This window comes from Gallus gallus, chromosome 31 (genome assembly GCF_016699485.2).
Source record: "Gallus gallus isolate bGalGal1 chromosome 31, bGalGal1.mat.broiler.GRCg7b, whole genome shotgun sequence".
Lineage (NCBI taxonomy): Eukaryota > Metazoa > Chordata > Aves > Galliformes > Phasianidae > Gallus > Gallus gallus.
This window is the reverse complement of record NC_052562.1, coordinates 948,124-970,464: the sequence shown is the minus strand read 5'-3', so window position 1 is coordinate 970,464 and position 22,341 is coordinate 948,124. Positions and strand designations below refer to the sequence as shown.

The 22,341-nt window shown below is 58.8% G+C and overlaps 2 protein-coding genes and 1 long non-coding RNA gene across 5 annotated transcripts; all 3 read right to left on the bottom strand.

Annotated features, from left to right (window-relative positions):
- Positions 1 to 744: 744 nt before the first annotated feature.
- On the bottom strand, positions 745 to 14,849 carry LOC121107864. Its single transcript, XM_040654412.2, has 7 exons — positions 14,811 to 14,849; positions 14,577 to 14,688; positions 2,470 to 2,593; positions 1,752 to 1,889; positions 1,304 to 1,446; positions 972 to 1,097; positions 745 to 862 (listed from the first exon to the last, which is right to left on the bottom strand). The coding sequence occupies exons 1-7, from the start codon at positions 14,818 to 14,820 to the stop codon at positions 745 to 747; spliced, it is 771 nt and encodes a 256-aa protein (XP_040510346.1). The 5' UTR covers positions 14,821 to 14,849.
- LOC121107899 lies at positions 2,997 to 3,933 on the bottom strand. The gene is made up of 3 exons (XR_005842287.1): positions 3,682 to 3,933; positions 3,199 to 3,278; positions 2,997 to 3,076 (listed from the first exon to the last, which is right to left on the bottom strand). It is a non-coding gene; the product is annotated as an uncharacterized LOC121107899 (long non-coding RNA).
- Positions 14,850 to 15,881: 1,032 nt separating the features above from the next.
- On the bottom strand, positions 15,882 to 19,483 carry LOC121107856. 3 transcript variants are annotated; one of them, XM_040654338.2, is made up of 5 exons: positions 19,136 to 19,483; positions 18,618 to 18,849; positions 16,941 to 17,002; positions 16,242 to 16,396; positions 15,882 to 15,971 (listed from the first exon to the last, which is right to left on the bottom strand). In XM_040654338.2, exons 1-5 carry the CDS (start codon positions 19,370 to 19,372, stop codon positions 15,956 to 15,958), a joined length of 702 nt encoding a protein of 233 aa, XP_040510272.1. In that variant the 5' UTR covers positions 19,373 to 19,483; the 3' UTR covers positions 15,882 to 15,955. The 3 variants fall into 3 exon arrangements, 2 of the variants coding, with proteins under 2 accessions (XP_040510272.1, XP_040510271.1); XR_005842258.2 differs by having other exon boundaries at positions 18,613 to 19,483; XM_040654337.2 differs by having other exon boundaries at positions 18,640 to 19,483.
- Between the last annotated feature and the right edge of the window lie 2,858 nt (positions 19,484 to 22,341).

Genomic DNA, 22,341 nt, shown 5'->3' with positions numbered 1-22,341 from the left:
TCTGCACAGGAAACGGGCACGGCCGGCAGAGGTGACTGTCATCCTGGGAGGACCACTCCTGGAGAAGCACGGGCCTACCGGGCCTCGGGAACAGCTCTCGCTGCCACCCAAATTCCTCCCGCAAAGCACAGCTCCAGCTGCCTCACGTTAGCTTATGGCGACAGACACGACACCAGCACACTGACTGGAAAGAACGCCAATTCTCTTTATTTTTATCTGGGATACTCTGCGTCCAGGCCTGGGGCCCCCAGTACAGGAAAGACGCAGACCTGTTGGATCAAGTCCAGAGGAGGGCCACAAAGATGATCAGAGGGCTGGAGCACCTCTCCTGTGAAGAAAGGTTGATGGAACTGGGCTTGTTTAGTTTGGAGAGGAGAAGGCTCCAGGGAGACCTCACTGCGGCCTTCCAATGCTTGAAGGGAAGAAATAAACTGGAGGGGAAACGGCTGTTTATACGAGGGTGGACAGTGATACGACAAGGGGGAATGGTTTGCAACTGAGAAAGGGGGGAAGAATTTGGTTAGATATTAGGGGAGTTCTTCACTCCACGGAGGCTGGTGACGCACCGGAACAGCCTGCCGAGAGGTGGTGGATGCCCCATCCCCAGAGGCATTCAAGGCCAGGCTGGATGTGGCTCTGGGCAGCCCGGACTGGTGGCTGGTAACCCTGCACATTGCAGGGGGGTGGAAACTAGATGATCTTCAAGGTCCTTTTCAACCCAGGCCATTCTACAAGTCTTTGATTCTACGATTTGCCATTCACAGGTGGAAATCCGGACAGCTTCCCAGCCCCCTTGCCGACAGCTCCAGCCGTCACACTGTTGCCAGCACCTTCCCCTCTGGAGCGGTACGAGCATCGAGCACTAGGGAGGTGAAAAGGACAGTGCACGGAGCGTTACGGGCTGAGCGCAGGCAAGTACCGCAGGCTGGGCTCCAGCCCGGCTCTCAGGATCTGCTGCCTATGCAGCTTACCAGGGGAGCTGCCGCTTCAGCTCCAGCTTCTGCCGGTTTCTTTCCGCGGTGTCAGCAAAAGCCTCTTGCTGATGGAGGTGGGGCTCCAACCTTTGGAGCACCTGAGCTGCTCGCGGGGAGAGGAGGCTGCAACCGGAGGACAAAGTCATCCCTCAGGCTCTGCTGAGCCCCCTCTGGCTCTCCCCTCACCCAGCCCCGCACCCCCGTGCTGCCGCGTGTCCCCACCCTTGCACCCCGCCAGCACTTTCTGGCCTGGGCCGTGCTCGTCCCCGAGCTGCAGGGTCACAGCTGCCGAGTGCCTCAGGCAGCCAACAGAGCCCGCACACACTTACTCGGCATGCAGTGCCAGCTTGGTCGCTGTTCCCATTTTACTTCCCGGCGGAGGATCCACATCCTTCCTCCACCTCCTCCTCACTTGCTGTCCCCGGGGCTGGGCTGGAGGACGCGGAGCCCACACGCTCGCACTGGCAAACCGCTGCCAAAGAGGAGACAGCTGTCAGCAAAACGGCTGGGAGCACAGGGCTGTTTCCCACAGGCCCTCTGTCAAGGGCCCATGCTGTAGGCCCTGGCAAGCAGGAGACTCGGCCCTGCCAGCCCACGGCTGCCCGCCACCCTTCTCCCTGCGGGGCTGATGCCAAGCTCTCCTCCCAGGGAGGAGCAGGCCAGCCCCTGCCGTGCCGCTCGCTGCCCGTCCTGCTCCCACCCCCTGAGCCCTGCTGAGCTCGCACCCTGGCTCAGAGGACGGCGGCTCTTGTCAGCAGGGTCGATCCCTGACAGTACCTGCAGTGGAGGCTGGTCCTCCCTGCACTCCAGCCTTCCCATGCCGCTCTTTTCTGCCCGCGTTTGCTCTACCTGCTGCTGGTACACGGGCCACGTGCGGTCTGCTTCATTCCACAGGGCAGACACTTCCCGGAGCTCCTGCAGAGAGGACAGCAGCATACAGGATCAGCCTCAGCCCCTGGGGCCTTCCTTCAGCTCCACGCTCCTGCTCCTCGCCTCTGGAGGAGCAGGCCTGGCCTGTCGGCACTGCTTTGACCCTGAAGGATCAGGGGCCCCAAAGCCAGGCCAGGATCCGCAACTTGTGGCAAACATGGCTCACTGGTCGTATCCCACTCCACAGCCCCTGCTCAAAATCAGGGTGCTGTGGCAGGTGGCAGGCCAGGAGGCGAGAAGAGACAGGGCAGGTGTGCAACACCCTCCAGCTACAGAGGAGCCGGAGGAGTGGGCAGAAATGAGAAATGATGGCACCCAAAGGCCTGTGCTCCAGATCACTGCACACGCAGAGGCTTTTGCTTCCCTCCGTGCGGAAGCACTCCAGGCCGGGCTGGATCAGGTTTAGAGCAGCCTGGTCTAGAGACAGGGGTCCCTGCCTACAGCAGGGGATTGCAACTAGGTGATCTGAATGGTCCCTCGCAACCCGCACTGTTCTGTGATTCTATGATGCTACATTTGTGCAGTCTCAAGCAGCACAGTCCCTGCAGCAAGGCAGAGCCGGTACCTGCAGCACTCTCTTAGAGTCCTCTGTCGCAGGGAGTGCAGTGCTGGTCTGGGCAGGAGTAGATGGTTCCTTCTGTCCTGCTTGCTTTCTCCCGTGGGAGCTGCCTGCACACGGCGGGAGCACGCTGCAAACAGACACAAGAGGAGTCTGCAGGAGCCTGGGACACCTTTGGTCTCCCCCCATGCTCCCACAACCATAAAGATGGGCTCCGGTGCAACGTGGAGAGACCCCTGACGGGAGAAGAGCTTCTGCGATCAAGAGGGATCAGCATTCAGCTCCCCCAGGGATCGGGGACCAGGCTGGAACATGCAGCTGCTGTGCCTGCCGCAGGCAAGCATGCTGCACGCTCGCCGTCCCTGGAGAAGGACGGCCCCCACTGGGAAACAACGTGTGTCAGGAGCCTTTCTGAATGCGCGGAGCTGGCAGGTCCAAGGAGGAGGCCACTCCTACACGAGCACACGCATCTCCTTCTTCTTTTTGCCCAAGGATCTCACCTGGCAGAAGGCTTCTTTGCCACATCTTGCTGCCTTCGAGCCTGCCTGGTATTGCAGCAGCATGGAGGGGGGAAGTGTCTTCCGCTTCTGTAGCAGCCTGCCGGCAGTGCCCCCTGGAACCAAGAAAGGAAGAAGCTCTTCACAGCAGCCCCACGGGCGTGGCACGTGAACGTGGATCCGGCCACCCGGCATGGGACAGGGCCCGCCCTCCTGCTGCTGGGACCCTTTCCCTCACCTCTACTCATCTTCCGCGCCACTGCAGCGTTCCTTTCTGCGGCGGCCTCTGCTCTGCTCTTTTTCACAGCGAGCTGAAACCTGGAAACAAAGAGTGACAAGCCTTGAAAAGGATGACCTCCTACCCCATGCAGCTTGTCGGCTGGTATTTATCTATGTGTTACGCAAAGCGTGGCACCCCTTCCCTTCCTGTCCATGCCAAACCAGCACATGTAGCCAAATTCTTTTCCACGTGCAGGCCGTTCTCTCTGATGGGAATCGGGACCGGTTGGGCACCAGTAACACAACCTTGACTCCCCCATCCCTCCGGGAGAAGACACACACAGCCAAAAGGCAGCAGTAGTGAAGCAGGAGCCAGGCTTTCCAGCATTTCTCCCCGACCGCATGCTGAGCACGGAGACCCAGCAGGGCACGTTCAGAAGGAGGAGGTGGGAAGGAAGCCCGTCTCCTGGCCAGCTAAGTGCTGCAGAGGAAATGCACTCACCTCGGCAACACCTGGATCCCATGAGCGGTGGTCTCTGACCCGAAGTCAGCAGAACGGGCCGGCCAAATTCTCTGCAAAGGGACACAGACCTGCTGGAGGCTTGCCTAGGCCATTTTTTTCATGGCTCTTGTTGACAGGAAGCAAGCCTGGCTCCCATGCCAAGAGAAAGCTGCTCTCCACCAAAGCCTCTTCCGGGAACATCAGAGCTTTGCTCTGCTCTGGAGGAGCTGGACGGCAAAATACTGAGGCCGTGCAAGGCACTGCCAGACTTGCCGCAGGGGCAGAGATCCAGGAAATCTCTGTGCCAGTGGAGAAAGCGGAGGGGGCAAGCGTGGGGAAAGGCATTTGACTGGCCTGCCACATCCAGGCTGGCCAGCGGTGTATCTGATGGCGCACCCTCAAAACCTCCTCAAACTTACAGTGTGGAGCAGTGCAGTCAGGCTGCATTGCTCTCCAGCGTTGTAATGCAGCTGGACAAGAAACCTCATGCAGAGGAAGTCGTCCTCGTACGTCAGAACGCCAATGTTCTGAAGGCGAATGAGACGTGCGCCTTGTTCCTCAGGATGGTGACAGTACAAGAGGACGGTCTCTCGCACGCAGCGCTGCACCACGTGCAGCGAGATGCCGGTGGCTCGCGAGAGCTGCCGGTAGTTCAGCCGTTCAATCTTGACATCGTCTGCAAGGAGAAGGCACATCCTCACTGCCACAGCAAGCCACATTCCCATGCAACATTCATAACCAAGTCCCAAGGAGAAGGTCCTTTAGAGAAACAGCTCTTGGGCTGTCGTTTGGGTTGGGTTGGGCTGTGGTTCCTTTTGGAGGAACTCACGCTGCACCCCGAGCTTTGCAGACAATTCTCTGCTGCTCCCAGCCGTTTCCAAAGAGCATGGAGAACACGCCCGGCCGGACATGGGGCGGGAAGGGGAAGGTGGCCGCTGCCTTCTCACCGGGGATGATGTCGGTGGGCGACTGGAGGTCCTGCAGCCACAGCACCCCGATGTCCAGCTGGAAGACAGGTCTTCGGACCGACACCGCCACTTCTTTGCTGTGGAATTGCTCTCGGACCGCAGCAAAGAGCCCGAAGTCCCGGGACCAGGACTCCCTGCACAGGGAAAAGACAGAAAGGCTGACGCGTGTGTACTTCAGGGGCAGCAAAAGCCACGAACATCAAGAGCAGGGCGGCACTGCTCTCCGCCCTCCCCGCTCCCAAAGGGCAGCGGGGCAAGATGGCGCTCTCTGGAAAGCTTTGGAAAATCTGTGGTCCCTGCAATACCGCCACCTCCGCATAGTACTTCCCGACATCCCTTGGCTAGAGAGGAGCCCGGATATTTGCAGCACAGGGGACATTTACAGCCTGGGACTGATTCCCGAGGGTTATGCTTGGCGCAGGGCCAGAAAAAATCCCCCCCTTTCTCCCTTTGCTCTCCCCATCCTGACCACCGGGCAGAGTGGAGCCCCTGCCTGTGCCAAACATTTGCTCAGGGCAGTCGGCCTTGGGTTCCCCTCCCAGCTGGCCAAGAAGCTGCTCTGGGCACCCGGCTTGGGCTCACTGTGCTGCTGTGGTGCTCAGGGAGGGATTGCTCTGCGGGGCCCACGCTCTGGGCAGGACTGAACCTAGGGCCCTCTCCAGGGCGAGGGCCACCAGGACACCAGCCCACCTTGTCCAGCTCATCTGTTCCAGGATGTAATCAGACACAGCATCCAGATCGCCACAATCTCTGCAAAGGAAAGAAAAGACGTGTCAGGCTCCAGGCCAGCCTCTTCACAGCCTCTTGGCAAGCTCCTCACCCAGACAGTGATCGATACAGGCGCACGCAAACACCCCAGAAAAACACCACCATGGCTACAGAGCCGGCTGGGCTTGCTCCAATTTCAGCCTTATGCACAGCCCAGAGGGGAACCGGGGACATAGAAGCCTCCGGGACATGGGATAAAGGAGAGCTGAGTTTCCAGAGCTGGAACCTACGGAAACACCGTCTCCCAGGGAAACCTGGCCTTGGACCGCCCTATCACAGGGGACTCGCCATGCCTAAAGGAACCTGGGGGCTCTGGGCAGCTCTACTATCGGGACCTGGCTGCCACATCGTCCCCAGAGCCTAGCGGGACCCTTGGGCGGGGCTCTCGCAGCAGCCCCCAGCCACGTCCAGCCAACCGCAGAGAGCAGGAGCTGCGGCTTTTGACAGCTGTAACAGCCCCCTGCGATGCCTTGCCAAGGGGCCCGGAAAGCCTGACCTTCGGCAGAGAGATGCAGGAGCGTTGGGAACGTGTAGACCAGCTCCGAGCTGATGGTCACAGTCCAGCAGCCTTCCATGTCGCTTGCCGGCAGCCCTCGGCTCGCAGCTAAGGATGCCCTCCCTGGCTCCTCAACCAACAGTTCTCTGCAAAGTGCCCCTGCTCCTCCACGCGTCACCGAGGGTCGCCCGGTGCAGCCTTGCTGCCCCTGACCTGACTCCTGGCCACAGAAGGACAGAGCCCCTGAGCAGTGCTCCAGCAGCGCCCCAGGCCTTGCAGGGAAGTGCCGGCACTGCCGCTGCCCCAGGAAACACATCCTTGTGATGCAGTGCAGTCCCATTGTGACATCAGCCCGCGTCACCTGGAGCTCTGTTAAGTCACCGGCAGGGAGAGGGGAGCTCCTCTTCCACGCGCGTCCAACCCGCAGCCTGGCCCAGCCTGCCCCGCTGCCGCCCCCTGCCCCGCCGAGCGGCCCGGCCCCGGGCGGGCACCCATTGCTCACAGCAACCCAACATCAGTGTGCAGCGGGCACTGGGCTGCTTACAGCCCAGTGGTGAGGTGCTGGCACAGGCTGCCCACACACAGGACGCTGTGCACGCCCCGTCCCGACGGGTGTTCCAGTTCAGCCTGGGTGGCACCCTCAGCAACCTGACCTAGAGCCTGAGCTCGCTGTTGGCCGCTGCAGGCGGTTGGAACTAGGTGATCTTGAGGCCCCGCGTTCCGAAAGGCAGCCACGCGGCCTCCCCAGAGCCTTCTGTTCTCCGCGCTCAACAAGCCCAAATCTCTACGTCTCTCTCCAAAGGAGACCTTCCTGATGCTGGCCTTTCAAGTCACGTCCCCCACGTCCAAGTTACGTGCCCATCGTGTGCTAATGTCGTGGTGCCAATCAACGGCGTCAGCGGGAAGGGCAAAGACACCAACGTAAGGGATAGGCTTATTTTACTGCCTAGTACAAAATGCTACCAAAAATAAAGCAGTGTCTAAAGCAAAAGAGAAGCTTAACAGTGAAGGAAATAAGCAAGGCAGCGGGCCTAATCGTTGCTACACGAGCTCCGTGATTCAGAAAGACACATCACCAAGCGCCCCGCACACCTCACCATCACCCAGATCCGCACTCACGGGGGAGCCCCGTTGGCAATGAGCATCTGGAGAAGCTCTCCCGGCCACTGGGGAGTTGTACAGCAATGCATCCATCCCGTGGGCGAGGTGTCCAAAGCCGCTGCAAGCAGGTCCAGCCTTGATGCCACTGAATGAACCGATCCACCGTGGCAGTCCGGGGGAACACCAACACCCGGTGCCCTCTTTCTCCTCTTGCTTTTCTCCCCACAGCCTGGCCAGGGTTCGAGGAGAAACAAAAGGATTGTGCTCTCAGTTGTGCTGGACCACAGGCCCTCTTTGGCAAGACTGTCTGCCCAGCCCCCCCGCGACAGGCTGCGCGGGTAACAAACAGAGCAGCAAAGCTCCCCTCGGCTCCTTGGGGAGGGCCCGTCGTCGTCACGGAAACGCACTGTGACAGCACCCAGCTTCCAGCAGCCCGGTGATGTCAGCCGCGCTGTGACATCCTCCGCCTGACCCGGAGCCCCAGCCTGCGAGCTTTCCCGGCCTCGCACACTAACCAGCCGAATCCTGCCGTGCCGGATGTGGCCCCTCCGGGCAGAAGCTCCGCCGCACGAACCCTCAGCGGAGGGGGCAGAGGCCTGCCAGCTCTGAGCCTCACCCGGCCGCGCTGCAGCCTGCCGGCCCGGGCTGGCTCCGGTTGGGCCCCTCACAGTCCATTTCGGGCTCCCGCAGCGCACACGGCCGCCCTGCCTTTGTAAGCAGCCGCTTCAGCCGTGGGGCTGTGCCGGCTGCCATCGGCCCGGGGCCCCCTCGCGCCCACACCTCCCCCGCCCCCCCGCACACGGGGGGCTCCGCACGGCCGCAGCCCCGCGCCGCTCCCGGCCCGCGCGCCTCACGGCAACGGCCGCGCAACGGCCCGGCCCGGGCCCGGCCTCTCCTTGCTCAGCGCCAGCGCCGCCGGCTCCGATTGCCTGAGCGAGCGGCCGTTGGCAGCCGGCTCGGGCTCGGATTTTCGCACCTCGCTGCCGGCCGCGGGTGCGGGGCTCTGCCACGTGAGCTCTCCCCTCCCCCACACCCCTCCGCCGGGCGGTCAGAGACCCCTCCCGGCATTTTCTTTCTGCGCCCTACTGCCATGGCACGAAGCAGACCCGCGCTCTGTACGTCAGCTCCTTGCTGCTCTGCCGCCTCGCTGCGCTTTCTGCCGCGTTCCGCTGTCACTGTGGGAAGGAAGAGCAGATTCCAGCAGAACGCCAGCGCTGCAGCCCTGTGCATCCCAGCCATTAACACACAGCAGGCCGTGCAGTCGGCTGCACGTGGCTGCTTTCTGTGAGAAACGCTCAAGACCAACAATTTCTACTTTGCTTCGTATTGCAATAATGGGCGCACGCCCCCCTACTGACAAGGGAGAAATTGCGCAGCTGGTCAGTGAAAATCCATCCCCTTCCACCCCCTGGCTCCGACGACCGCTAAAGCCTCTCCTGGCACTCATTGCTTGAGCGTCTCAGGCTCGCAGTCTTCCGACGCTGTTGCTCCGTTGCACTTCCATAGCGATGGTTGCACTTCCACAGCTCCATTACACTTCCATAGCTATGGTGACACTTCCATAGCTCCATTACACTTCCATAGCTGTGGTTACACTTCCATAGCTATGGTTAAACTTCCATAGCTGTGGTTACACTTCCACAGCTCTGTTCCACTGCCATAGCTGTGGTTGCACTTCTACAGCTCCGTTACACTTCTACAGCTCCGTTACACTTCCATAGCTGTTGTTACACTTCCATAGCTATGGTTACACTTCCACAGCTCCATTACACTTCCACAGCTATGGTTGCACTTGCGGAGCTCCATTACACTTCCACAGCTCCATTACACTTCCATAGCTGTTGTTGCACTTCCATAGCTGTGTTACACTTCCGTACAACGTCTGTTACCAACCCATTGCCTTTGGGTGTTTTGTGGTCTTTTTATGACGATAGCAGGACAGTATTTTCAACAATCTGCACACTAGCCCTGTCCTGTACCGAACTCTCCCCTGCCTTTATAGAACTACCTTACCTAGTGCCTGTGCCAGTTTTACCTAGGTCGGAGCGCCCCAGTCTCAACTTTACTCTGTTCAGCAGCTTTCTTTGCGAAAGGCAGCTTATCCTGTGCTACATACAGAAATACTGGAAACTTGCACTGCAAAAACACAGTCTGCCTCCCACAGTTTCCCCTCTTTCTTTTTACCCTTTTGTGTTTTTGCTCCAGACTATGAAGCACTTCTAATGTAAGAAAACTACCTTACTATGCATAGTAAGGGAGTTTTGATGGATAATACTAATTACTTCGATGATGGATAATAATAATTTATCAAAACTGATCATCTTGCTGTTCTGCGTACTCTGATAGATATGTGATTATTAAGAATAACAATTTCTTCACCCTTGCACGCTTCATCCCAGTATGAACAAGTAGTAAGTCTTGACTCAGAGCATAATCAACACTAGAGGTTCCAAGCTACTAAGGGATGTGGGGAAGATGGGGAGGTTAGCAATAGTAAAGAAAGAATCATAGAATCATAGAATCGCTAAGGTTGGAAAAGACCCACAGGATCATCCAGTCCAACCATTCGCCCTTCACCAATGGTTCTCAGCTAAACCATGTCCCTCAACACAACATCCAAACACTCTTTGAACACCACCAGGCTCGGTGACTCCACCACCTCTCTGGGCAGCCCGTTCCAGTGCCTGACCACCCTTTCAGACAAGTAGTATTCCTAACGTCCAGCCTGAACCTTCCCTGGCGCAGCTTGAAGCCATTCCCTCCAGTCCTATCACTAGTCACCCGAGAGAAGAGGCTGACCCCCAGCTCACTACAACCTCCCTTCTGGTAGTTATAGAGAGCAATAAGGTCTCCCCTGGGCCTCCTCTTCTCTAGACTGAACAACCCCAGCTCCTTCAGCCGCTCCTCGTAAGGCCTGTGCTCCAGGACCCCTCACCAGCTTTGTTGCCCTCCTCTGGACACGCTCCAGGGCCTCCATGTCTTTCTTACAGTGAGGGGCCCAAAACTGGACACCGTACTCAAGGTGCAGCCTCACCAGTGCTGAGGACAGGGGGATAATTACTTCCCTGTTCCTGCTGGCCACACTATTTCTGATCCAAGCCAGGATGCCATTGGCCTTCTTGGCCACCTGGGCCCACTGCTGGCTCATGTTCAGTCTAGCGTCAATCAACACCCCCAGGTCCATTTCCTCTACACAGTCTTCCAACCACTCTGCCCCAAGCCTGTAGCGTTGCCTGGGGTTATTGCGGCCAAAGTGCAGGACCCGGCATTTGGTCTTGTTGAATCCCATCCCATTGGCTTCAGCCCAGCTATCCAACCTATCCAGATCCCTCCGTAGGGCTTCGCTACCCTCAGGCAGATCAACGCTTCCAGCCAGCTTGGTGTCATCTGCAAACTTACTGAGGGTGCACTCAATGCCCTCATCCAGGTCATCAATGAAGATATAAAACAGGACAGGCCCAGCACCGACCTCTGGGGAACACCACTCGTGACCGGTCGCCAGCTGGATTTAACTCCATCCACCACACTCTCTGGGCCCGGCCCTCCAGCCACTTCCTTACCCAGCCACGAGTGTATCTGTCCAAGCCACGGACTTGCGAGGAGAATACTGTGGGAGACAGTGTCAAAGGCTTTGCTGAAATCTAGGTGGACTACATCAACAGCCTTTCCCTCATCCACCAGACGGGTCACTAGATCATAGAAGGAGATCAGGTTGGTCAAGCAGGACCTGCCCTTCGTGAACCCATGCTGGCTAGGCCTGATCCCCCGCTTGTCCCGCACATGCCGTGTGATCTCCCTCAAGACAATCTGCTCCATAATCTTCCCCGGCACCGAGGTCAGGCTAACAGGCCTGTAGTTCCCCGGATCCTCCCTGCAGCCCTTCTTGTAGATGGGAGTCACACTGGCAAGCCTCCAGTCTTCTGGGACCTCTCCCGCCAACAAGGAGCGCTGATAGATGATGGAAAGCGGCTCGGCTATCACCTCCGCCAGTTCCCTCAGCACTCTCGGGTGAATCTCACCCGGTCCCATGGACTTGTGGCAGTGCAGATGGAGTAGCAGGTCCGTGACTGTTTCCGCCTGAATCGTGGGAGGTTCTAGTCTGCTCCCCAGCCAAGGCTGCCAGGACAGAGAGTGGAGAAACCTGAGGATAACCGGTCTGACTTCTAAAGACAGATGTAAAGAAGGCATTCAGAACGTCTGCCTTTTCCTTATCCTCAGTGGCCACGTTCCCAGCCTCATCCAGTAGAGAATGGAGATTCTCCCTGGTCCTCCTCTTACTCTAGATATACTTGTGAAAGAGTTTCTCGTTCCCTTTTACCCCAGCAGCCAGGTTGAGCTCAAGCTGGGCTTTTGCCTTTCTGATTTTGGGAATCAGCCCGGGGGCAGTTCAAAGCAAGCGCATCCACCTTTGCAGAACCCTTGGCAATACACTCCCCAGCTGCAGGCAGGAGTGCTCTCGAGCCCTGGCGGGAAAGGTCTCTCAGGTGCCCTCGTGTTCCCCTTGCCCCTGCCTGCTCCTCGTCCCCACGGAGCTCCCCCGTGGTTCTGCCACGGAATTTCTGTTGCTGGGAGGGAGCTGTGGGGGTACGAGGTGACACACGACTTCTGCACAGGAAACGGGCACGGCCGGCAGAGGTGACTGTCATCCTGGGAGACCACTCCTGGAGAGCACGGGCCTACCGGGCCTCGGGAACAGCTCTCGCTGCCAGCCCAAATTCCTCCCGCAAAGCACAGCTCCAGCTGCCTCACGTTAGCTTATGGCGACAGACACGACACCAGCACACTGACTGGAAAGAACGCCAATTCTCTTTATTTTTATCTGGGATACTCTGCGTCCAGGCCTGGGGCCCCCAGTACAGGAAAGACGCAGACCTGTTGGATCAAGTCCAGAGGAGGGCCACAAAGATGATCAGAGGGCTGGAGCACCTCTCCTGTGAAGAAAGGTTGATGGAACTGGGCTTGTTTAGTTTGGAGAGGAGAAGGCTCCAGGGAGACCTCACTGCGGCCTTCCAATGCTTGAAGGGAAGAAATAAACTGGAGGGGAAACGGCTGTTTATACGAGGGTGGACAGTGATACGACAAGGGGGAATGGTTTGCAACTGAGAAGGGGGGAAGAATTTGGTTAGATATTAGGGGGAGTTCTTCACTCCACGGAGGCTGGTGACGCACCGGAACAGCCTGCCGAGAGGTGGTGGATGCCCCATCCCCAGAGGCATTCAAGGCCAGGCTGGATGTGGCTCTGGGCAGCCCGGACTGGTGGCTGGTAACCCTGCACATTGCAGGGGGTGGAAACTAGATGATCTTCAAGGTCCTTTTCAACCCAGGCCATTCTACAAGTCTTTGATTCTACGATTTGCCATTCACAGGTGGAAATCCGGACAGCTTCCCAGCCCCCTTGCCGACAGCTCCAGCCACTGTTGCCAGCACCTTCCCCTCTGGAGCGGTACGAGCATCGAGCACTAGGGAGGTGAAAAGGACAGTGCACGGAGCGTTACGGGCTGAGCGCAGGCAAGTACCGCAGGCTGGGCTCCAGCCCGGCTCTCAGGATCTGCTGCCTATGCAGCTTACCAGGGGAGCTGCCGCTTCAGCTCCAGCTTCTGCCGGTTTCTTTCCGCGGTGTCAGCAAAAGCCTCTTGCTGATGGAGGTCGGGGCTCCAACCTTTGGAGCACCTGAGCTGCTCGCGGGGAGAGGAGGCTGCAACCGGAGGACAAAGTCATCCCTCAGGCTCTGCTGAGCCCCCTCTGGCTCTCCCCTCACCCAGCCCCGCACCCCCGTGCTGCCGCGTGTCCCCCACCCTTGCACCCCGCCAGCACTTTCTGGCCTGGGCCGTGCTCGTCCCCGAGCTGCAGGGTCACAGCTGCCCGAGTGCCTCAGGCAGCCAACAGAGCCCGCACACACTTACTCGGCATGCAGTGCCAGCTTGGTCGCTGTTCCCATTTTACTTCCCGGCGGAGGATCCACATCCTTCCTCCACCTCCTCCTCACTTGCTGTCCCCGGGGCTGGGCTGGAGGACGCGGAGCCCACACGCTCGCACTGGCAAACCGCTGCCAAAGAGGAGACAGCTGTCAGCAAAACGGCTGGGAGCACAGGGCTGTTTCCCACAGGCCCTCTGTCAAGGGCCCTGCTGTAGGCCCTGGCAAGCAGGAGACTCGGCCCTGCCAGCCCACGGCTGCCCGCCACCCTTCTCCCTGCGGGGCTGATGCCAAGCTCTCCTCCCAGGGAGGAGCAGGCCAGCCCCTGCCGTGCCGCTCGCTGCCCGTCCTGCTCCCACCCCTGAGCCCTGCTGAGCTCGCACCCTGGCTCAGAGGACGGCGGCTCTTGTCAGCAGGGTCGATCCCTGACAGTACCTGCAGTGGAGGCTGGTCCTCCCCTGCACTCCAGCCTTCCCATGCCGCTCTTTCTGCCCGCGTTTGCTCTACCTGCTGCTGGTACACGGGCCACGTGCGGTCTGCTTCATTCCACAGGGCAGACACTTCCCGGAGCTCCTGCAGAGAGACAGCAGCATACAGGATCAGCCTCAGCCCCTGGGGCCTTCCTTCAGCTCCACGCTCCTGCTCCTCGCCTCTGGAGGAGCAGGCCTGGCCTGTCGGCACTGCTTTGACCCTGAAGGATCAGGGGCCCCAAAGCCAGGCCAGGATCCGCAACTTGTGGCAAACATGGCTCACTGGTCGTATCCCACTCCCACAGCCCCTGCTCAAAATCAGGGTGCTGTGGCAGGTGGCAGGCCAGGAGGCGAGAAGAGACAGGGCAGGTGTGCAACACCCTCCAGCTACAGAGGAGCCGGAGGAGTGGGCAGAAATGAGAAATGATGGCACCCAAAGGCCTGTGCTCCAGATCACTGCACACGCAGAGGCTTTTGCTTCCCTCCGTGCGGAAGCACTCCAGGCCGGGCTGGATCAGGTTTAGAGCAGCCTGGTCTAGAGACAGGGGTCCCTGCCTACAGCAGGGGATTGCAACTAGGTGATCTGAATGGTCCCTCGCAACCCGCACTGTTCTGTGATTCTATGATGCTAACATTTGTGCAGTCTCAAGCAGCACAGTCCCTGCAGCAAGGCAGAGCCGGTACCTGCAGCACTCTCTTAGAGTCCTCTGTCGCAGGGAGTGCAGTGCTGGTCTGGCAGGAGTAGATGGTTCCTTCTGTCCTGCTTGCTTTTCTCCCGTGGGAGCTGCCTGCACACGGCGGGAGCACGCTGCAAACAGGCACAAGAGGAGTCTGCAGGAGCCTGGGACACCTTGGTCTCCCCCCATGCTCCCACAACCATAAAGATGGGCTCCGGTGCAACGTGGAGAGACCCCTGACGGGAGAAGAGCTTCTGCGATCAAGAGGGATCAGCATTCAGCTCCCCCAGGGATCGGGGACCAGGCTGGAACATGCAGCTGCTGTGCCTGCCGCAGGCAAGCATGCTGCACGCTCGCCGTCCCTGGAGAAGGACGGCCCCCACTGGGAAAACACGTGTGTCAGGAGCCTTTCTGAATGCGCGGAGCTGGCAGGTCCAAGGAGGAGGCCACTCCTACCACGAGCACACGCATCTCCTTCTTCTTTTTGCCCAAGGATCTCACCTGGCAGAAGGCTTCTTTGCCACATCTTGCTGCCTTGAGCCTGCCTGGTATTGCAGCAGCATGGAGGGGGGAAGTGTCTTCCGCTTCTGTAGCAGCCTGCCGGCAGTGCCCCCTGGAACCAAGAAAGGAAGAAGCTCTTCACAGCAGCCCCACGGGCGTGGCACGTGAACGTGGATCCGGCCACCCGGCATGGGACAGGGCCCGCCCTCCTGCTGCTGGGACCCTTTCCCTCACCTCTACTCATCTTCCGCGCCACTGCAGCGTTCCTTTCTGCGGCGGGCCTCTGCTCTGCTCTTTTTCACAGCGAGCTGAAACCTGGAAACAAAGAGTGACAAGCCTTGAAAAGGATGACCTCCTACCCCATGCAGCTTGTCGGCGGTATTTATCTATGTGTTACGCAAAGCGTGGCACCCCTTCCCTTCCTGTCCATGCCAAACCAGCACATGTAGCCCAAATTCTTTTCCACGTGCAGGCCGTTCTCTCTGATGGGAATCGGGACCGGTTGGGCACCAGTAACACAACCTTGACTCCCCATCCCTCCGGGAGAAGACACACACAGCCAAAAGGCAGCAGTAGTGAAGCAGGAGCCAGGCTTTCCAGGATTCTCCCCGACCGCATGCTGAGCACGGAGACCCAGCAGGGCACGTTCAGAAGGAGGAGGTGGGAAGGAAGCCCGTCTCCTGGCCAGCTAAGTGCTGCAGAGGAAATGCACTCACCTCGGCAACACCTGGATTCCATGAGCGGTAGGTCTCTGACCCGAAGTCAGCAGAACGGGCCGGCCAAATTCTCTGCAAAGGGACACAGACCTGCTGGAGGCTTGCCTAGGCCATTTTTTTTCATGGCTCTTGTTGACAGGAAGCAAGCCTGGCTCCCATGCCAAGAGAAAGCTGCTCTCCACCAAAGCCTCTTCGGGAACATCAGAGCTTTGCTCTGCTCTGGAGGAGCTGGACGGCAAAATACTGAGGCCGTGCAAGGGCACTGCCAGGCTTGCCGCAGGGGCAGAGATCCAGGAAATCTCTGTGCCAGTGGAGAAAGCGGAGGGGGCAAGCGTGGGGAAAGGCATTTGACTGGCCTGCCACATCCAGGCTGGCCAGCGGTGATCTGATGGCGCACCCTCAAAACCTCCTCAAACTTACAGTGTGGAGCAGTGCAGTCAGGCTGGCATTGCTCTCCAGCGTTGTAATGCAGCTGGACAAGAACCTCATGCAGAGGAAGTCGTCCTCGTACGTCATAACGCCGATGTTCTTGAAGGCGAATGAGACGTGCGCCTTGTTCCTCAGGAGGTGACAGTACAAGAGGACGGTCTCTCTCGCACGCAGCGCTGCACCACGTGCAGCGAGATGCCGGTGGCTCGCGAGAGCTGCCGGTAGTTCAGCCGCTCAATCTTGACATCGTCTGCAAGGAGAAGGCACATCCTCACTGCCACAGCAAGCCACATTCCCATGCAACATTCATAACCAAGTCCCAAAGAGAAGGTCCTTTAGAGAAACAGCTCTTGGGCTGTCGTTGGGTTGGGTTGGGCTGTGGTTCCTTTTGGAGGAACTCACGCTGCACCCCGAGCTTTGCAGACAATTCTCTGCTGCTCCCAGCCGTTTCCAAAGAGCAGGGAGAACACGCCCGGCCGGACATGGGGCGGGAAGGGGAAGGTGGCCGCTGCCTTCTCACCGGGGATGATGTCGGTGGGCGACTGGAGGTCCTGCAGCCACAGCACCCCGATGTTCCAGCTGGAAGACAGGTCTTCGGACCGACACCGCCACTTCTTTGCTGTGGAATTGCTCTCGGACCGCAGCAAAGAGCCCGAGTCCCGGGACCAGGACTCCCTGCACAGGGAAAAGACAGAAAGGCTGACGCGTGTGTACTTCAGGGGCAGGCAAAAGCCACGAACATCAAGAGCAGGGCGGCACTGCTCTCCGCCCTCCCCGCTCCCAAAGGGCAGCGGGGCAAGATGGCGCTCTCTGGAAAGCTTTGGAAAAATCTGTGGTCCCTGCAATACCGCCACCTCCGCATAGTATTTCCCGACATCCCTTGGCTAGAGAGGAGCCCGGATATTTGCAGCACAGGGGACATTTACAGCCTGGGACTGATTCCCGAGGGTTATGCTTGGCGCAGGGCCAGAAAAAATCCCCCCTTTCTCCCTTTGCTCTCCCCATCCTGACCACCGGGCAGAGTGGAGCCCCTGCCTGTGCCAAACATTTGCTCAGGGCAGCTCTGGCCAAGAAGGCTAGAAGCTGCTCTGGGCACCCGGCTTGGGCTCACTGTGCTGCTGTGGTGCTCAGGGAGGGATTGCTCTGCGGGGCCCACGCTCTGGGCAGGACTGAACCTAGGGCCCTCTCCAGGGCGAGGGCCACCAGGACACCAGCCCACCTTGTCCAGCTTCATCTGTTCCAGGATGTAATCAGACACAGCATCCCAGATCGCCACAATCTCTGCAAAGGAAGAAAAGACGTGTCAGGCTCCAGGCCAGCCTCTTCACAGCCTCTTGGCAAGCTCCTCACCCAGACAGTGATCGATACAGGCGCACGCAAACACCCCAGAAAAACACCACCATGGCTACAGAGCCGGCTGGGCTTTGCTCCAATTTCAGCCTTATGCAGAGCCCAGAGGGGAACCGGGGACATAGGAAGCCTCCGGGACATCGGGATGAAGGAGAGCTGAGTTTCCAGAGCTGGAACCTACGGAAACACCGTCTCCCAGGGAAACCTGGCCTTGGACCGCCCTATCACAGGGGACTCGCCATGCCTAAAGGAACCTGGGGGCTCTGGGCAGCTCTACTATCGGGACCTGGCTGCCACATCGTCCCCAGAGCCTAGCGGGACCCTTGGGCGGGGCTCTCGCAGCAGCCCCCAGCCACGTCCAGCCAACCGCAGAGAGCAGGAGCTGCGGCTTTTGACAGCTGTAACAGCCCCCTGCGATGCCTTGCCAAGGGGGCCCGGAAAGCCTGACCTTCGGCAGAGAGATGCAGGAGCGTTTGGGAACGTGTAGACCAGCTCCGAGCTGATGGTCACAGTCCAGCAGCTTCCATGTCGCTTGCCGGCAGCCCTCGGCTCGCAGCTAAGGATGCCCTCCCTGGCTCCTCAACCAACAGTTCTCTGCAAAGTGCCCCTGCTCCTCCACGCGTCACCGAGGGTCGCCCGGTGCAGCCTTGCTGCCCCTGACCTGACTCCTGGCCACAGAAGGACAGAGCCCCTGAGCAGTGCTCCAGCAGCGCCCAGGCCTTGCAGGGAAGTGCCGGCACTGCCGCTGCCCCAGGAAACACATCCTTGTGATGCAGTGCATCCCATTGTGACATCAGCCCGCGTCACCTGGAGCTCTGTTAAGGTCACCGGCAGGGAGAGGGGATCTCCTCTTCCACGCGCGTCCAACCCGCAGCCTGGCCCAGCCTGCCCCGCTGCCGCCCCCTGCCCCGCCGAGCGGCCCGGCCCCGGGCGGGCACCCATTGCTCACAGCAACCCAACATCGGTGTGCAGCGGGCACTGGGCTGCTTAAGCCCAGTGGTGAGGTGCTGGCACAGGCTGCCCCACACACAGACGCTGTGCACGCCCCGTCCCGACGGGTGTTTCCAGTTCAGCCTGGGTGGCACCCTCAGCAACCTGACCTAGAGCCTGAGCTCGCTGTTGGCCGCTGCAGGCGGTTGGAACTAGGTGATCTTTGAGGCCCCGCGTTCCGAAAGGCAGCCACGCGGCCTCCCCAGAGCCTTCTGTTCTCCGCGCTCAACAAGCCCAAATCTCTACGTCTCTCTCCAAAGGAGACCTTCCTGATGCTGGCCTTTCAAGTCACGTCCCCCACGTCCAAGTTACGTGCCCATCGTGTGCTAATGTCGTGGTGCCAATCAACGGCGTCAGCGGGAAGGGCAAAGACACCAACGTAAGGGATAGGCTTATTTTACTGCCTAGTACAAAATGCTACCAAAAAATAAAGCAGTGTCTAAAGCCAAAAGAGAAGCTTAACAGTGAAGGAAATAAGCAAGGCAGCGGGCCTAATCGTTGCTACACGAGCTCCGTGATTCAGAAAGACACATCACCAAGCGCCCGCACACCTCACCATCACCCAGATCCGCACTCACGGGGGAGCCCCGTTGGCAATGAGCATCTGGAGAAGCTCTCCCGGCCACTGGGGAGTTGTACAGCAATGCATCCATCCCGTGGGCGAGGTGTCCAAAGCCGCTGCAAGCAGGTCCAGCCTTGATGCCACTGAATGAACCGATCCACGTGGCAGTCCGGGGGAACACCAACACCCGGTGCCCTCTTTCTCCTCTTGCTTTTCTCCCCACAGCCTGGCCAGGGTTCGAGGAGAAACAAAAGGATTGTGCTCTCAGTTGTGCTGGACCACAGGCCTCTTTGGCAAGACTGTCTGCCCAGCCCCCCCGCGACAGGCTGCGCCGGGTAACAAACAGAGCAGCAAAGCTCCCCTCGGCTCCTTGGGGAGGGCCCGTCGTCGTCACGGAAACGCACTGTGACAGCACCCAGCTTCCAGCAGCCCGGTGATGTCAGCCGCGCTGTGACATCCTCCGCCTGCCCCGGAGCCCCAGCCTGCGAGCTTTCCCGGCCTCGCACACTAACCAGCCGAATCCTGCCGTGCCGGATGTGGCCCCTCCGGGCAGAAGCTCCGCCGCACGAACCCTCAGCGGAGGGGGCAGAGGCCTGCCAGCTCTGAGCCTCACCCGGCCGCGCTGCAGCCTGCCGGCCCGGGCTGGCCCGGTTGGGCCCCTCACAGTCCATTTCGGGCTCCCGCAGCGCACACGGCCGCCCTGCCTTTGTAAGCAGCCGCTTCAGCCGTGGGGCTGTGCCGGCTGCCATCGGCCCGGGGCCCCCTCGCGCCCACACCTCCCCCGCCCCCCCGCACACGGGGCTCCGCACGGCCGCAGCCCCGCGCCGCTCCCGGCCCGCGCGCCTCACGGCAACGGCCGCGCAACGGCCCGGCCCGGCCCGGCCTCTCCTTGCTCAGCGCCAGCGCCGCCGGCTCCGATTGCCTGAGCGAGCGGCCGTTGGCAGCCGGCTCGGGCTCGGATTTCGCCCCTCGCTGCCGGCCGCGGGTGCGGGGCTCTGCCACGTGAGCTCTCCCCTCCCCCACACCCCTCCGCCGGGCGGTCAGAGACCCCTCCCGGCATTTCTTTCTGCGCCCACTGCCATGGCACGAAGCAGACCCGCGCTCTGTACGTCAGCTCCTTGCTGCTCTGCCGCCTCGCTGCGCTTTCTGCCGCGTTCCGCTGTCACTGTGGGAAGGAAGAGCAGATCCAGCAGAACGCCAGCGCTGCAGCCCTGTGCATCCCAGCCATTAACACAGCAGGCCGTGCAGTCGGCTGCACGTGGCTGCTTTCTGTGAGAAACGCTCAAGACCAACAATTTCTACTTTGCTTCGTATTGCAATAATGGGCGCACGCCCCCTACTGACAAGGGAGAAATTGCGCAGCTGGTCAGTGAAATCCATCCCCTTCCACCCCCTGGCTCCGACGCCGCTAAAGCCTCTCCTGGCACTCATTGCTTGAGCGTCTCAGGCTCGCAGTCTTCCGACGCTGTTGCTCCGTTGCACTTCCATAGCGATGGTTGCACTTCCACAGCTCCATTACACTTCCATAGCTATGGTGACACTTCCATAGCTCCATTACACTTCCATAGCTGTGGTTACACTTCCATAGCTATGGTTAAACTTCCATAGCTGTGGTTACACTTCCACAGCTCTGTTCCACTGCCATAGCTGTGGTTGCACTTCTACAGCTCCGTTACACTTCTACAGCTCCGTTACACTTCCATAGCTGTTGTTACACTTCCATAGCTATGGTTACACTTCCACAGCTCCATTACACTTCCACAGCTATGGTTGCACTTGCGGAGCTCCATTACACTTCCACAGCTCCATTACACTTCCATAGCTGTTGTTGCACTTCCATAGCTGTGTTACACTTCCGTACAACGTCTGTTACCAACCCATTGCCTTTGGGTGTTTTGTGGTCTTTTTATGACGATAGCAGGACAGTATTTTCAACAATCTGCACACTAGCCCTGTCCTGTACCGAACTCTCCCCTGCCTTATAGAACTACCTTACCTAGTGCCTGTGCCAGTTTTACCTAGGTCGGAGCGCCCCAGTCTCAACTTTACTCTGTTCAGCAGCTTTCTTTGCGAAAGGCAGCTTATCCTGTGCTACATACAGAAATACTGGAAACTTGCACTGCAAAAACACAGTCTGCCTCCCACAGTTTCCCCTCTTTCTTTTTACCCTTTTGTGTTTTTGCTCCAGACTATGAAGCACTTCTAATGTAAGAAAACTACCTTACTATGCATAGTAAGGGAGTTTTGATGGATAATACTAATTACTTCGATGATGGATAATAATAATTTATCAAAACTGATCATCTTGCTGTTCTGCGTACTCTGATAGATATGTTGATTATTAAGAATAACAATTTCTTCACCCTTGCACGCTTCATCCCAGTATGAACAAGTAGTAAGTCTTGACTCAGAGCATAATCAACACTAGAGGTTCCAAGCTACTAAGGGATGTGGGGAAGATGGGGAGGTTAGCAATAGTAAAGAAAGAATCATAGAATCATAGAATCGCTAAGGTTGGAAAAGACCCACAGGATCATCCAGTCCAACCATTCGCCCTTCACCAATGGTTCTCGCTAAACCATGTCCCTCAACACAACATCCAAACACTCTTTGAACACCACCAGGCTCGGTGACTCCACCACCTCTCTGGGCAGCCCGTTCCAGTGCCTGACCACCCTTTCAGACAAGTAGTATTTCCTAACGTCCAGCCTGAACCTTCCCTGGCGCAGCTTGAAGCCATTCCCTCCAGTCCTATCACTAGTCACCCGAGAGAAGAGGCTGACCCCCAGCTCACTACAACCTCCCTTCTGGTAGTTATAGAGAGCAATAAGGTCTCCCCTGGGCCTCCTCTTCTCTAGACTGAACAACCCCAGCTCCTTCAGCCGCTCCTCGTAAGGCCTGTGCTCCAGACCCCTCACCAGCTTTGTTGCCCTCCTCTGGACACGCTCCAGGGCCTCCATGTCTTTCTTACAGTGAGGGGCCCAAAACTGGACACCGTACTCAAGGTGCAGCCTCACCAGTGCTGAGGACAGGGGGATAATTACTTCCCTGTTCCTGCTGGCCACACTATTTCTGATCCAAGCCAGGATGCCAGTGGCCTTCTTGGCCACCTGGGCCCACTGCTGGCTCATGTTCAGTCTAGCGTCAATCAACACCCCCAGGTCCATTTCCTCTACACAGTCTTCCAACCACTCTGCCCCAAGCCTGTAGCGTTGCCTGGGGTTATTGCGGCCAAAGTGCAGGACCCGGCATTTGGTCTTGTTGAATCCCATCCCATTGGCTTCAGCCCAGCTATCCAACCTATCCAGATCCCTCCGTAGGGCTTCGCTACCCTCAGGCAGATCAACGCTTCCAGCCAGCTTGGTGTCATCTGCAAACTTACTGAGGGTGCACTCAATGCCCTCATCCAGGTCATCAATGAAGATATAAAACAGGACAGGCCCCAGCACCGACCTCTGGGGAACACCACTCGTGACCGGTCGCCAGCTGGATTTAACTCCATCCACCACCACTCTCTGGGCCCGGCCCTCCAGCCACTTCCTTACCCAGCCACGAGTGTATCTGTCCAAGCCACGGACTTGCGAGGAGAATACTGTGGGAGACAGTGTCAAAGGCTTTGCTGAAATCTAGGTGGACTACATCAACAGCCTTTCCCTCATCCACCAGACGGGTCACTAGATCATAGAAGGAGATCAGGTTGGTCAAGCAGGACCTGCCC